Genomic DNA, 14,965 nt, shown 5'->3' on the forward strand with positions numbered 1-14,965 from the left:
TTTTTAGCCAGTCGGTCGGGAGAAGGCAACCAAATTTTTTTTAAAGATGGCCTAATATTAAAATCTGTTATGCTTATATATGGTGTCTTATGACCTCGATTTAAAGCCATTTCTTAACGGCGAAGGCAGAACCTTTAATGTTAGTATTTATTCGACTAATTTATTGATACATTGAATGGGTGGTACATGTACATGTACGCCTATCGGGTTGGGTGAGTAAAGATCAATGTCATCAAAAAAACTATCTGTTATAGTCAATCTTATCTGATGATCTATTTCTCAAGCTTTTCTATTTTTTTTTTTAATTTTTGAAGAGGTCAACAATATTCATATACTGACTGGGTTCGACGGCAACATGCGTTTTGTTGGACCCATGAGCCACACGTAACGGTTTGGCGAAACGCTTTCTGTCCAAGTAAACGTTTTGTTATACATTTTACTTTTTACTACGACATATCTTGCACTGGCTTCAATATTTGCGATAAATATGACAAAATTTTGATGTAAATTTCGCGAACCCGCACTGCAGATATAACGGTCGAACAAAACGAGTATGCAAATACATGTAAAATATACTAGCTGATCCCGCCTACATTGACGACCTTATAGTGTGACGTAAAAAACGTCATACCGGTCCAACATCTCACCGAGCCGTTCAACATTGATTTTTAGCTCTACTGGTCAGAGACCAGAAGAGCTTATGCGATAGTAAGGTGTCCGTCGTCTGTCTGTCTGTCTGTCCGTCTGTCTGTAAACAATTTTTCAAAACGCTACTCCTCCTACAGTTTTGGTCCGATTTCAATACAACTTGGCACACAAGTAGACTACACTAAGATACATAATTTAGTGCATCGGTTTTTGATTTCGATGGACGGTGTTGCCATGGTTACTAAAAATAGAAATTTCTGTGAAATTCCTTTAAAACGCTACTCCTCCTACAGTTTTGGTCCGATTTCAATATAACTTGGCACACAAGTATACTACACTAAGATACATAATTTAGTGCATCGGTTTATGATTTCGATGGACGGTGTTGCCATGGTTACTAAAAATAGAAATTTCTGTGAAATTCCTTTAAAACGCTACTCCTCCTACAGTTTTGGTCCGATTTCAATATAACTTGGCACACAAGTAGACTACACTAAGATACATAATTTAGTGCATCGGTTTTTGATTTTGATGGATGGTGTTGCCATGGTTACTAAAAATAGAAATTTCTGTGAAATTCCTTTAAAACGCTACTCCTCCTACAGTTTTGATCCGATTTCAATATAACTTGGCACACAAGTAGACTACACTAAGATACATAATTTAGTGCATCGGTTTTTGATTTTGATGGACGGTGTTGCCATGGTTACTAAAAATAGAAATTTCTGTGAAATTCCTTTAAAACGCTACTCCTCCTACAGTTTTGGTCCGATTTCAATATAACTTGGCACACAAGTAGACTACACTAAGATACATAATTTAGTGCATCGGTTTTTGATTTTGATGGACGGTGTTGCCATGGTTACTAAAAATAGAAATTTCTGTGAAATTCCTTTAAAACGCTACTCCTCCTACAGTTTTGGTCCGATTTCAATATAACTTGGCACACAAGTAGACTACACTAAGATACATAATTTAGTGCATCGGTTTTTGATTTTGATGGACGGTGTTGCCATGGTTACTAAAAATAGAAATTTCTGTGAAATTCCTTTAAAACGCTACTTCTCCTACAGTTTTTGTCCAATTTCAATATAACTTGGCTTACAAGTAGACAACACTAAGATACATAATTTAGTGCATAGGTTTTTGATTTCCATGGACGGTGTTGCCATGGTTACTAAAAATAGAAATTTCTGTGTAATTCCTTTAAAACGCTACTCCTCCTACAGTTTTGGTCCGATTTCAATATAACTTGGTACACAGGTAGACTACACTAAGATACATAATTTAGTGCATCGGGTTTTGATTTCGATGGACGGTGTTGCCATGGTTACTAAAAATAGAAATTTCTGTGAAATTCCTTTAAAACACTACTCCTGCTACAGTTTTAGTCTGCTTTTAATATAATTAGGCATACAAGGAGACTATAATAAGATACATAATTTATTGGATTGGTTTTTGAATTCGATGAACAGTGTTGCCATGGTTACTTAAAGTAGATATTTTTGTGAAATTCCCATTAAACGTTACTCCTCCTACAATTTTGGTCTGATTTCAATCTAATTTGGCACACAGTTAGAATACACTACGATACATAATATGTATTTCTGTTTTTTTTATTTGGGTGAATGGTGTTGTCATGGTTACTAAAAATAGAAATTTCCGTGAAATACTTTCAAAACGCTACTCCTCCTACAGTTTTCATTTGATTTCAATATAACTTGGCACAGAAGTAGACTACATTAAGATACATAATTCTATTTATTGTTGCATGTTGCAATGTTTCAAATCCAAGTGCTACTTTTCTTTTGTTATACAAACAGACCAGTAGAGCTACAGTCTCATCAGAGACTTCTGGTTTGGGACAGCGCAGTAAAACACTACAAAAGTTATACCTATTTAATACAGAATTATAATAGAAACAATTTTTATAGGTATTACTATACGTTTAGATTATGATTAACCTCTATATTATATTTTTATGGTTTCGAGTCCAATGATTACCTCTATGATTACCTCTATTTTTTTTTTTTTCAATCATACTTCCTTGTCCAATTTTCATGTTCCTTATAATTTGTATATAATCCTACATACTTTTTTCAGTATTCGTGACATTAAGTCTCAGCAAGACAAAGTGGATGATGAGAAATTTTCTATTGACGACATGGCGCAGGTAAAATAGGGTGCCATCACTAACCAACCTTAATTTTTTTCTTACAGTTTGCGCAAAGTAAAAATGGGGCAAAGGAAATTGGCCGAAAATCAAAACACACTAGTTGATATTGCTAAGGTATAAAGTTACTCTGTCGTTTTCTTGTAACCTTGCAATGTACGTATAGAAATACTCTTGTTGAATGCCATGGTCATGTGCACGTGTTTGTCTGTTGTCTGTTGTCAAATTACGTTAAATCTATATAAACATTCCCATTTACCTGTTAGCACAGAAACGCATGTCGTTACCAGTAGATTGAAAGAATGTCATTCTCTAGTGGTCTATTGCTTGATCTTTGGTTTTTAGAGGAGTAGAAAACACCAATGCACAGTTTGATTTACAAATTAATTATATTTAAATGAGATTTAATTTTGAATTAATTGCATGTGATTACCTCGTATATGACACATAAAGCATGTTTGTTTGGACTATAACCCACTATTGCTTCGTGGAAAACCTCTTCCTCTTGATGAGCATGTTTGTTTAGACTAGGATCCACTGGTTCTTATAGAAAACCTTTACCTCTCGGTGGTTTTTGATGAATATTGATGGACATTGTGAACTACAAAGTTGTTCGTATCCCAAGGCTCTATTTTATTTTTTTTATTATTCTTCTTTTTTTTTTTTTTTGGTACAACTGCAGAGAAATTAAACCCGGCTTACTGTCAACTGAATTGTGCTTGAGTAGATCCTTTTCTTTATTCCGTCAAAATGAAATATATGCTAACATATCAAAGAAAGGTAAAAATATTTATTACATTTTCAATAATGAAATACTGTGATTTATTTATTGAATAAATGTGATATTCTTTCACAGTGTGAAAGGATACCAAAATGATATTCTGTCACAGTGTGAAAGAATATCAAAGTAAGTAAAATGATTTCTGGCCTGTCATAAAATAGAAATAGTACCTAAACCATCTTAATAAAGACTAAAACTGTGAATTTCCTCCCAAATATATATTGCTAAAATCTATATTTCAATGTTTTTAATATCACAATTGCTAAGCTATGACGTTTCAACCGCTCAACTATGACGTCACAGCCTATAGCACTGATGCACTGTGTTAAGAAAAGACAGAGGCAAAGAGAAATCAAAGAAAATGTAATAAACAGGAAATTCAATGCTTTGTAGTTGGATATGGAATTTATTTTACTTGTGAGACAGGATTTTTTTTATATTTTCACTCGTGCTTCGCACTCGTGAAAATATAAAAGAAAATCCTGTCCCCTCGTGAAAAAAATACATATTCAACCACAAAACATTGAATATCCTCTATATAACGGGCAAAGGAATTTGATGGTGTCTTTCCCTTATACAAACGTTATTGCTAAATGAAGAAAACTGCTTTGCACCTCGAAAAGTCAAGCGATATTTCTTGTTGTTGAATATTGTCTGCTAAAGTGATCTGCATTACAGATATATTTAGAAATTCAACCCTTGAGGCTTATTTTTGGGGGGTCTTTAATTAAGCAGAAGTCGTAAATGAAATCACAGTCACTGCTATGCAACACATTGTTTATCAACTACTTTGAGTAGCGTTTTCGAATCCCAGTTGAGCCCAAGTCACGGTAGTCTTGGAGCTTTTTTTTTTTGGTAAAGATCACATGCAAGAGGTTTGGAAGTGAAGAACATTGCTTTCATTTGATGTCGTCGCAATGTGGGTGGAATACATAAAAATACTTTTAGCTTCAATCTTATAAGAAAACAACGGAATGAATTCTGATCCCCACCCACAGTGTTAATTTTATATCCTTGAGTCACTCGATTGACTTTACGAGCGGTTCAAGTCTGCCCTTCATGCGTTTGTTGCATGTAAACCATTGAATTACTCGGTAAGTATGTCTGAAAGCTTTTGAGGAGTAAGTCCAAAACTTGGTAAGCGAATCTATGAAATAACAACTTGCAAAATTGAAAGAAAATAAAATCATGGATATGAGGTTAGGGCTTAAAATGTATTCAAATTGTCGAGATTATTTTTTTTTCATAATTAAAAAGAAAAGAATTGAAAACACATCAATAAGCTAAATTGTATGTATCGACTGGAATAAACAATATTCATGTACACGAAATACTTTAGACAATAATTGTTGATCCTTAAGCACAATACTAACAGTTTGCTATAGATATTACTTGTGGATTTAAGCAAGAAGGTACCCCCAGCGTTCTTTTAGGCCCATGAGCCTCCTATAAATAAGAAGTTAAATCAGCAATTTTCAGAACATATTTAATTTTCATAAATTATGGCACTATGTTATACGTACAGTTAAAATATTTTCTTTAACTTTTTGACTTTGATAAAAAGTATACGTACACGTATATTTCTTTTTTTTTTTCTTTAAGATTTTATATTTGATAAACATTTAAGTTTTTTATAAACTCGGTCGTATACACTTGTGTATGTTACATGAACAGGGAGTTTAATGATCATTGGAAAATAACACCTCTTGCTTACGTTCGCGGAACCGTAATTAAATGTTACTGTCAAACCTCAACACCTGCTTTTCCCAAGCATCCTATTATTCCTTAACGTTACTTTGTAATTGAATTACTAGAAGTAGTTACTTGGTGGACGTGTTAGTATTGCCTGCTGCAATGGTACTTTGATTTTGTCTCGGGCTGCTGATTGATTATGAAACACCCTTTTCCCCTTCCTATATTTTATTGTTGTCATTCTATTGCACTTGTCCCTCCGCAACATCCTACTTTTTGTATTCATTTTAGCTTTGGTTAAGTCATAAAAAAGACGTATAAGGAAAGGGAAAATCAAGTTCCCTGCTTGAAACATGAATTCCGAAAATTTCACTTTTGTTCGCCACAAGCAGCAGGCTAAAATGGATACAAAAAGATTACATGTAACTGACGCCAGCAATTGTCATGTTTAAGAATCTTAACAAATCATTTTGATCAGATCTGCTCTATGACATTTTATTGCTGCTCACTTTTTGTAGATTTTCCTAGTCTGAGTCAAGCAGGTTCGATTATCCCTTTCCTTTCTTTGTAGAGTTTAGGTCGTACAGGCCTGGAACCGCCTCACAGTGTGTATATTTCAATACCCCACGTGCAATTCAAACAGGTTTGACCGCATAAAACTGTGCACACCGTATTTACATGTGTAGCAGCCAAATTGCATCATGCTCTGTAGTTGTAGTTAGATTTGTCCCTTATATCACGCATGTATGCGGGGCACAATGTCTGTCGATAATTGTTCGATGTGGCGTTTCAGATACATGTAGTTTAAATGATGGTATAATGGAATCTCTTCAAAATGGTTTCAGCTGGAACAATTGCTTGCGCTACTTAAAGAGTTGCACGTATTGTCAATATTAGGTGGCATCACTTTGCCTGTCTTGTCTATTCTTTCAGTAATTTCTGTTTTGTATAGTTGTATAACTGCAATAATATAGATGTACGATTTGTACACGTACTGTAGTATTCTACACGTTCGTATACATATTTAACAGAAACTTTTTTCAGCATGGCTTCTTTGCTCTACTGTGCTGCTCGCACAGTAATAAAAGCTTCAGCTTTAGGGGGTGAATATTGTGATAATGAGGAGCGCATGTTGTACGAATGCTTTTATGATATGTCAACCTGCTTATCCTGGAAGGAAATATCAACTTAAAAGAAAGTCCAGATTACCATTTAAATTTGTAGTCGGCATGCAACACATAAAATGTAGTTGTTTGTAATCAAAATATGATATAGCAATCTGACGTACTTGTATTTACACGAAACTAACCTTTCATAATTAAAATTTCATGTAAGATTTTGATATATAGGTATTTAATTCCACGAAATTGGCAGATTATTATAAAGAGAAGATATTTTTGGCATAGCCAGACATCAACAGCGTTTATTTTACTCACTTGTCATAACATAATATAGTGCAATTATTCTCTCCAATATGATTCTTATTATCCTCGACCTTGTCATCCATGCATCTTTGTGTTGACTTTCGTTGCGTTATTGTTATCATAATCAAAAAGAATAAACACCATTGTACTCGTTATAACTACCATCAAGGTGGTAGAACGTTATAATAGAGAAACATTTGTGAACTTGTTAAGCTCAAATTTTAGACTAAAGATGTAATTTTGAAAATTCAATAAATAATTTGCTTTGCCAACTTCGAGGTATATCGTTGGTCTGTTATGTTGCGTTAATTATTAAAATTTGTAAATTTCGATTTAAAAAAAAAAATCAAGATATTAAAAATTATAAACCACGTTTCTTTTTATTGCTATCAAAGAAATGGTGAGGGAAGTTTTAAGTACAAAATATAATCTCGATTTTCTATGGGTCCCTGTTCCAAGATACATGAGAATTAGAACAAAAAACAATTAAATTGGTTTACAGTAAAACACACTTATAGCGAAGTGCCAGGAAAGATCCGTTTTGGTGTCAACATAATTCGTTATATCTGTTAAGTTTATAATACGTTTTAAAGCTACGGGGAATTTACTAGTAATCACATATAACTGTAAGTGTACGTTCATTATTGTACGCGTGTTTCACTGTATATCAGAATACTGAGAAGAGTTTGACGTGCTTCTGTATATTTTCTGCCCTTTACCTATTTAAAGAGGTCTAGGGCACAAATGGTAATCAAAGATAAGCATATCATAAATTCTTGAACTATATACATGTATGTGTTTGGGTTTTTTTGTTTTTTTTGTTTTTGTTTTTTGGTGGAAGCCCGAAACCTGCAACTTTTTGTAACTGACATATATGTAGCTAGTAAGGAACGTTTGTCTTGTATTGATTATGAAACTTTATTTATACAGACTGTTCAGGTGAGGCGTTATGTGGATTTCAGGTGTCGGTCGCTTTATTTTGTCCTAATGTATTGTCTAATTCAAAATCAGATCGCCAACTCAACCCCAACAGAACAAGATCAACCCCACATTAAAAGATATACTCAAATGTAGATGTGCGGTAATCACAGGGACTTCGTAAAACTTGATCTACTAAAGATATACTCAAATGTAGATGTGCGGTAATCACAGGGACTTCGTAAAACTTGATCTACTTGTCAATGGCTTTTACCTTTGAAAAGTTACTCTGCACAATGAGTATATTTCTTTTATAAAAAAGAATGTAATAAATTATACTTTCATTTACTTCAAAAACATTTTCTAATTTCTTTTAAAGCATATCCTTCAATACTCCTTCATCTTTCTTTTTATCTTCATAAACAAATGGCTCTGTTGTAAAATTAAAGAAATGTATTTGTTACCAAGGAAACAGAGTGGTTTCTTATACATGTTCATTGGCTATAAATGGATACAGCTATAAATGCAATTTACCTCTAAAAGGCATCAAATTGTATTGCAGTTCTGCGTGTTTGAGAGTTTTTCGAATGGTTATACTTACAGATTCTTCTATGAATTTTGACAGAAATGTTGTTTAGTTGTTGTTTTTATATTTTGTTGGTGTTTTTTTCTTGAAGGATTTGGTAACTGAATCAAGCTTACAGAGTGAATTATTAACTATGCTGAATATTTCAGCAAGACTAACACTACTAATTTATATATATTTTTAAAAAATCATTTTCTATTGGGAATCAATAGACTTAATTTCAATTGATAAACAAATTTAACTTTTCATATTTCTAATATTTTCCAAAATTCATAAATCATCAGACAAAAAGTTTGGAATATATGTTGTTTTCAAACTGTTTTATAGGTGAAAATTTAAAATTGAATTCTATTTTCTTTTTTTTTTTGGAGTAATCCATTTGGGGAGTTTTCCAAGATTAATAAAGAAGATGAAAAGAAACGCTTCAAACTGAAAATGTTATCTTACAGTGAACAAATGGCGATAACAAAGACTGCATCTCATATAATGCACTTCATACAACAATTGAGGGATCTTGTTTTTCAGACACAGGGACAAATTCATGACACCGTTTCAGACGTATTTACAAAGACATCTACTTTAGAGGATCGAGTGAACAAAATAGAAAACACCCTTGTATCTTTACAAGTAAGTAAACATTAACTAGCTTTGAAGATTTCTAAAAGATCTCGCGTCGAACTGATGAAACACATTCCTAAGAATCCTGCTTCCAGAACACATTGATAAATAGGGAGATTAAATATGATGAGTTTGTCTTCATATTTGAAGAATACAAAGTCACAAGAGTCACTCAGGTAACCGATTGCTACATGAATCTGTTCTCGTCCGTTGTTCGTAAAGAAATTTTCAGCTTCTTTTCTGGAACAGCTGAACCAATCTCAACCAATTTAATGGAAAAGGAAATCAAAAATTTTGAATTCAGTGTTTCTGGTCCCCATTGACATCAAGAAAGTTTAGAATATAGAAAAAAAACTATATTAAGCACATGGCCGTAGGAACCGGGGGGGGGGGGCGTGCCCCCAATAATTTTGCCGATATATAGATTACTATAGAAAACATAGCTAGTATATGCTTGTGCCCCCTCAATAACAGCGTCTGATGACCTTTTTTTTTTTTAAAATCTTGTCAAGGAATTTTTGGTAGTTGATAGTTCCCCCTCAACTGAAAATGTTATGGCTGTGCCCCCCTCCCCCCAACTGAAATTGCTTCCTACGGGCCTATTCACCATCCCACCCCTCCCCCGGTACAGTCCCAAGGGTTGGATTGAATTCGTCATAAACTGAAAATACATTAAACCTTTCTCTTCAATAGATGACTTCTAGCTGGCAAAATCTTAGTATGATTACAAATGAATGAGTACTTAGCCTCCTTAATATGTGTTCTGGCCAAAAGAGGGACTAAGTTGGTCATTAAAATCTTGTGATGCTTAAATGATTGTCAGGGCCCAGGGGCCTCTAATTATATTTCTATAACAAATTACAGATATGATTAATCATTTCAGTCTTTGTCAATTCCTTAAAACCCTATTCAATGTACTACACGTATATGTGACGTATTTTTGAAGTTCGTTATCATCCATAAATTTATTCAATAACATCTGCTGCTTAAATTAGAAAGGTTACCATTATTTTTCTTTCAGGAACATCTTGAAAGACTTCCAGTACTAATAGCGGATAAAGTATCTTCACGCAGAAACGAACCCCATTATACACTACCTCCTGTTCGTGATTTGGACAGGGATCGCGCTTCACGAGAAGTAGAACGTGAAAAGCACTTGGAGCCACGTGATAGACTGTTCGAGCCACGTGATCTTGTTGAACAACGAGAGCGGGAAAAGAGGACCGGAGATTTCACTTCGGACGTTCCCGATAGTGCGGAATCTACAAGGTCGGAATTTAATCAACTTCGAAAAACTTCGCCACCTCGTCGCCGAAAACAATCTGCACCATCAACAAACACTATTACACAATACCCACCGTCTCAAGGAAGCATGAGTCAAATCTAATATTGACCTGGATTTTCCCTAAGAACCCCAATAAAACGGTTTTTACGGAATCAAATTTGGTGCCAGTAAAGTCATTCCAATACTTTTGTTTGAATACTAGGATCTATTCACATTCATTGATTTTTCTATAACATATATCAACGATTTATGCTATACGTACACTGTAATCGCTAATGAACATTGTGTCATTTGTGATTTTTTTTTTTTTTTTTTTTTTTGTTATTGGCGTATAACATTTTAGTGATGAATGTTTCAGCAGGAACACGACTCCTGTGATTTGGTTGCTAAGTGACAAATGTTTCATAAGACTATAACCGTTACTTCTTTCTGTCTTACTTGATTGGCAAAATCTGTGATAAACACGACGTTATATTGTGATGTTGATTCTTGTTTGATGTACGGTAGAAAAGAAATTCGGCGTGGTCCCAGTGATGACCTGACAGAATGATTAATTATTTAATAATTAATACCGTGTCTTCCGTTCGCAGGGCTCACTTCCTGGATCCGCCACGGACACATTCCTCCCGCTTAAATTCCTTTTATATACATAAAAAAGTTTTCAGTCTAGAATTGCTACAGTGCCTCGACTTATCTTTCAAATACCACAAGATTAATGTTTTTGAGCTTACTTTCATAATTTCACATTCATTTTAGTCCAAATTAGATAAAATTAGACATTTTACGTTCTGAAAATTTTCCTATTGTTTTCATTCTTGTTTTATCAAATTGACGCCATTACAATATTTGAATAGAGTACTTGTCTACAAGTGTAGAAAAGTGGCAACTTTTTTGACATTATGTCATCACAGTACTTATGTGACCTACATGTACACGTATTACTATCTGTTTTTGTCCGTCGTTTGTCAGAACATTTTAAACTTATTTTCTATAAAAGCAGTGAGTTTACTTCATTTTAAAGAGATTTGGATATATACTCAGTTAAAAATTTTGTATTTTGAAGTCCCTTTCTCCCCATGGCCTGAAATTGGGACCAAAAATTTTTATAAACTTAACAAATTCTTGTTCATTCGAATAAATCGATAATACAAACTATTCGCCAAATTATAAAGAGCCGAACTTCTCTTTTTTCTTCAGAGCAGGATTTCCCCTCTTTTATAAATGTTTAAATCATATTGACAATATTTTGGTAAACATGTATATGAAAGTCAAATGATTTTTAATGGAAATATGAGTGGTTTCGATTCAAGAATTGTCAAATTTAGTATGAAATCTTAAAATATACAGTTCAAATCATTGAGTTTCAACCCAAAGTTTTAACTCATAGGAAACTTTATATTAAATTAGTCACTCAAAAAATCGTAAGATCCTTTGTTTCAGCGCAGCGGTACCTGTTTGTTCACGAATTTTAGAATGAACATCAGGCCACCTTTGTGATTTGATTATTTGGTCGCCCTCAGAGGCCCAGTATTTAATCTATGGATCGATCCTTTTCACAAAGAGATAGAGTATGTGAGAAAATTATAAGAAAAATTATGTTACTGATAGGTTCCACGTACCATTTTCTTAGCTTTTGAAATGAGAAGTTTTTCAAAAGGAAAAACAAAATCACAAAACAATACAAGAAACACTGCTTTTGCAGACGTTCCCTTGACCCCAGTGGACCCACTTTTAGTTCTATGGCAACGGCAGCTATTTTGGAGCACCAGAATCTTATACATCAACACTTATACATCAATATTATGTACATGTAGTTTGAAATACAGTTGGAGGAAAACATTTAAAATAAAATTCCTTTATGTTTCCATGGATATAGGTAAAAATTTGTACAATCGATTACATTGTACCCATTTTTCAGAGATGTAAAGAATCAGATTTGAATGCTTCGAAATGATTGGTTAGACAGGTACTGGGAAAAATGATATTCAAAATTTTCAATTTTCATACACTGTACTTCGAAAGTTTCAGTGGAACTGGTCGCCAATTTGAAGAAGGAACACTTGTAACAATGTGTCACCCCACCCCATCCCCATAATATATACATAAGTACAGCCATGATATTTTATGGGGGGATTGGCTCTGAGGAAAATCGCAAACAGGGTAATTTCCCCCCGGAAAATTGATTCTGTGAGGGATTTTCGAATAGGAAATCCTAATCTACAGTCATTTTTCCGTGGGGGAAATCCTACTTAACAGTTTTTTACTGAGGGAAATCCTGCTCTAGAGCCAGTTTTCTGGAGGAAAGATTTTTCAGGGGATAGCCTACTCTACAAGACCGGTATGCAGGGCTGTTGCCCTTTTAAATCATATCTGAACGCTCATGGGCTTTTTTGATTCCAAATTAAAGTGATTTTTGATTCCAAATTAAAAAGTTAAGGTCTCTAGAAGGAAAAGTATGAAATTCCTAGATTTATTTAATAATGATTCATTCCTTTGTTGTCAGAAAGAAAATTATGATATTTATGTTTCAGCCATAAATTTGTAGCAGAACAATATCAAAAACATGAATGTGAGTACACGTCTGTTAAATCACTGTTGATACTCAGATGCAATGTCAGTGACATGTATTAACCAAAGAACCATAACTCCTCTCACTCACTTTAAAAAATCATGCAAACCCCTTGCTTTCTTGTAATATTCATAACTTTTCTAATATTCATCGGGACAAAAATTATTCAAGAGTTTTTATACGTTATTAACGCAAGTGCTATTTTCTACACATTTTCAACCTTAATTGTATTTTAAGTCACAATTTAAACTAATCCTTAAATAATATATATTTAAATTCTTATAAACAGGAAAGTTTGAGGTATTCATCTGTTAGAGAAGACTGAACTGAATATATTTTTGTAAACGTGTAAATATATAGTTCGTCTTTCCTGATACATATTACGTCTTTGTTTTGTTATTGTGTCGACATATGTTTGTAATATCATTCCCACATGCTCAACGATCATATGTAATGATGTTATGTTTTTCTCCCGTTATTTAAACTATTTATTTATGTTATAAATGAAAACTCCACTGAAACCTTTTATTTTTTTTCATAATCAAGATTGAATTTTTTCACCTTCATCAAACTTATTGAAGTGAATCTTTTATGCACTTTTTAGTCATTTTCTGTTAACACTTGCGCAATGAAGATATACATAATCGCTTATAGAAATTATAACTTAATATAAAAAAAATGACAAATTATTCCTAACGTAAGTTACGCAGATACGTAAGTCATCATTGAATTTCCTGGGATCATTACACAAATTGATCAGTGTGAAACTTTTGTGAGTAACCCTATTGTCTAACATTTATGTTAATTATTTTAACCCGTAAAACTTAAAACTTGTTTGCGTTGTGTTATTTAATGGGGCGACAATTCCAACCTTTTTACTGCATTCTTTATTCATCCAAAATTAAGGAGTTTTCACTAAAATGTCCTTTATACTAGAAAACAGTCAAAACTGGGCCCTTTTTTTTCCTAGCTGAAATAATTTAAATGCTCTGAATTTATTTTAGTGCCAGTATTAAAGGCATTGATCATATCTCCATACCCGTTTTGATTTAAAAACTGTACTTAGTACATGAATTGAAATCCTCTTTATTTGTTTTGTCTTTAAAAGGAAAATTAATATACATTTACCCCCCATCCCACCCCACCCCTCAAAGTGAATTATGAAGTGTTCATTCATTATTATAACTAAAAGATTGTACTGTAATCCTTAGGGTAAGGACATCGCTAATTATTCTTTTACATAAAATTTTGTAAAATTCTCTTTTTCACTTCTATTGTACATGTATTTATTTGCCTTTCCTGTCTTGAAAGAAACATGGAAATAAAGAAAAAAAATAATAATAAACATTTAAAACATTCCACTATTTCAAAGCATAAGTTTACTCAAATTATTTCGAATTAAAAAAAATGAAATAGGGATTTCAAAAAAATGACATTTTTGAAAAACAGAAAAACCTCGTTTTCACTCAAATAACTCAAGTGGTCTCGACAGACATACATATACTGTGCGCAGTTTCTACCTACAATTGTATTTAAAGTTCAGAATTTTAAGAAAATTGAAAAATTATTAATTTTATTATTATAAAATATAATTGTTTGGGAGAACTGTAAGAATTGTTTGTACTGTGTCTTTTCTAATGTCGTTGCCTTCTTTTTTTTTAACACCAGCAGACCCTGATATTAAAATATTGCACTCATAGTCATTGACAATATATTGTTTGGAAGTGATTCTGCGAAATAAAATAAAACATAACATATGTAGTCTTCAATTTCTTTTGTTCAGGAAAGTTTTGGGCAACTGGAGTCAGTTCCATGGTTGAAAGTGCTACAGTTCTGTGTATAATGAAGTGCAGTCTACTGCACAGAAAAAAATCGAGATTGGTATCTCGGTATATTACTAAGTAACTAGTATTAATTGTAACGGGGACCGTTACAGATGTTCCCCAAACGCTCCCCAACTTCCTTTTGGTGTCTTATTCCCTGTAAGCTTCATTAAATAAGGCAATCAAGTAAATTGGGTTTTTTACGCATTACACGCGCGCGCACGGGCATGTATGTGCAAAATGACCATGTCAACGTGTCTACACTTTTAACAAATCTTTATATTCAAATTTCATCAAAAGATAAAAAAAATCAGCTATATTAAGTATATCTGGCATTTTACGCATTGCACACGCGCGCACATGCATGCATGTCCATGATGACCGTGTCATCTTGTCAACACTATTAATATATCTACATATTTTGAGTATCAAAGCATTTCATCAAAAA

General features: G+C 33.3%; 1 protein-coding gene across 2 annotated transcripts in view; it reads left to right on the top strand.

Moving 5' to 3' along the window:
- The window catches only part of LOC133183093 (small conductance calcium-activated potassium channel protein 2-like), a 58,773-nt gene extending 44,322 nt beyond the window's left edge, over positions 1-14,451 (top strand). Inside the window, exons 8-11 of one of the 2 annotated variants that reach the window (XM_061318039.1) lie at positions 2,869-2,938; positions 5,866-5,937; positions 8,748-8,849; positions 9,862-14,451. In XM_061318039.1, the coding sequence (XP_061174023.1) occupies positions 2,869-2,938; positions 5,866-5,937; positions 8,748-8,849; positions 9,862-10,227 (610 nt within the window). In that variant the 3' untranslated portion in view covers positions 10,228-14,451. The remainder of the gene's footprint in view (positions 1-2,868; positions 2,939-5,865; positions 5,938-8,747; positions 8,850-9,861) is intronic. The other variant, XM_061318040.1, reaches the window with a different exon arrangement.
- The last annotated feature ends 514 nt before the right edge of the window (positions 14,452-14,965 follow it).

Source organism: Saccostrea echinata, unplaced genomic scaffold (assembly GCF_033153115.1).
Source record: "Saccostrea echinata isolate AGI-Se365-2 ecotype Australia unplaced genomic scaffold, CSIRO_AGI_Sech_v1 ptg000009l, whole genome shotgun sequence".
In the NCBI taxonomy this organism is placed as follows: Eukaryota; Metazoa; Mollusca; class Bivalvia; order Ostreida; family Ostreidae; genus Saccostrea; species Saccostrea echinata.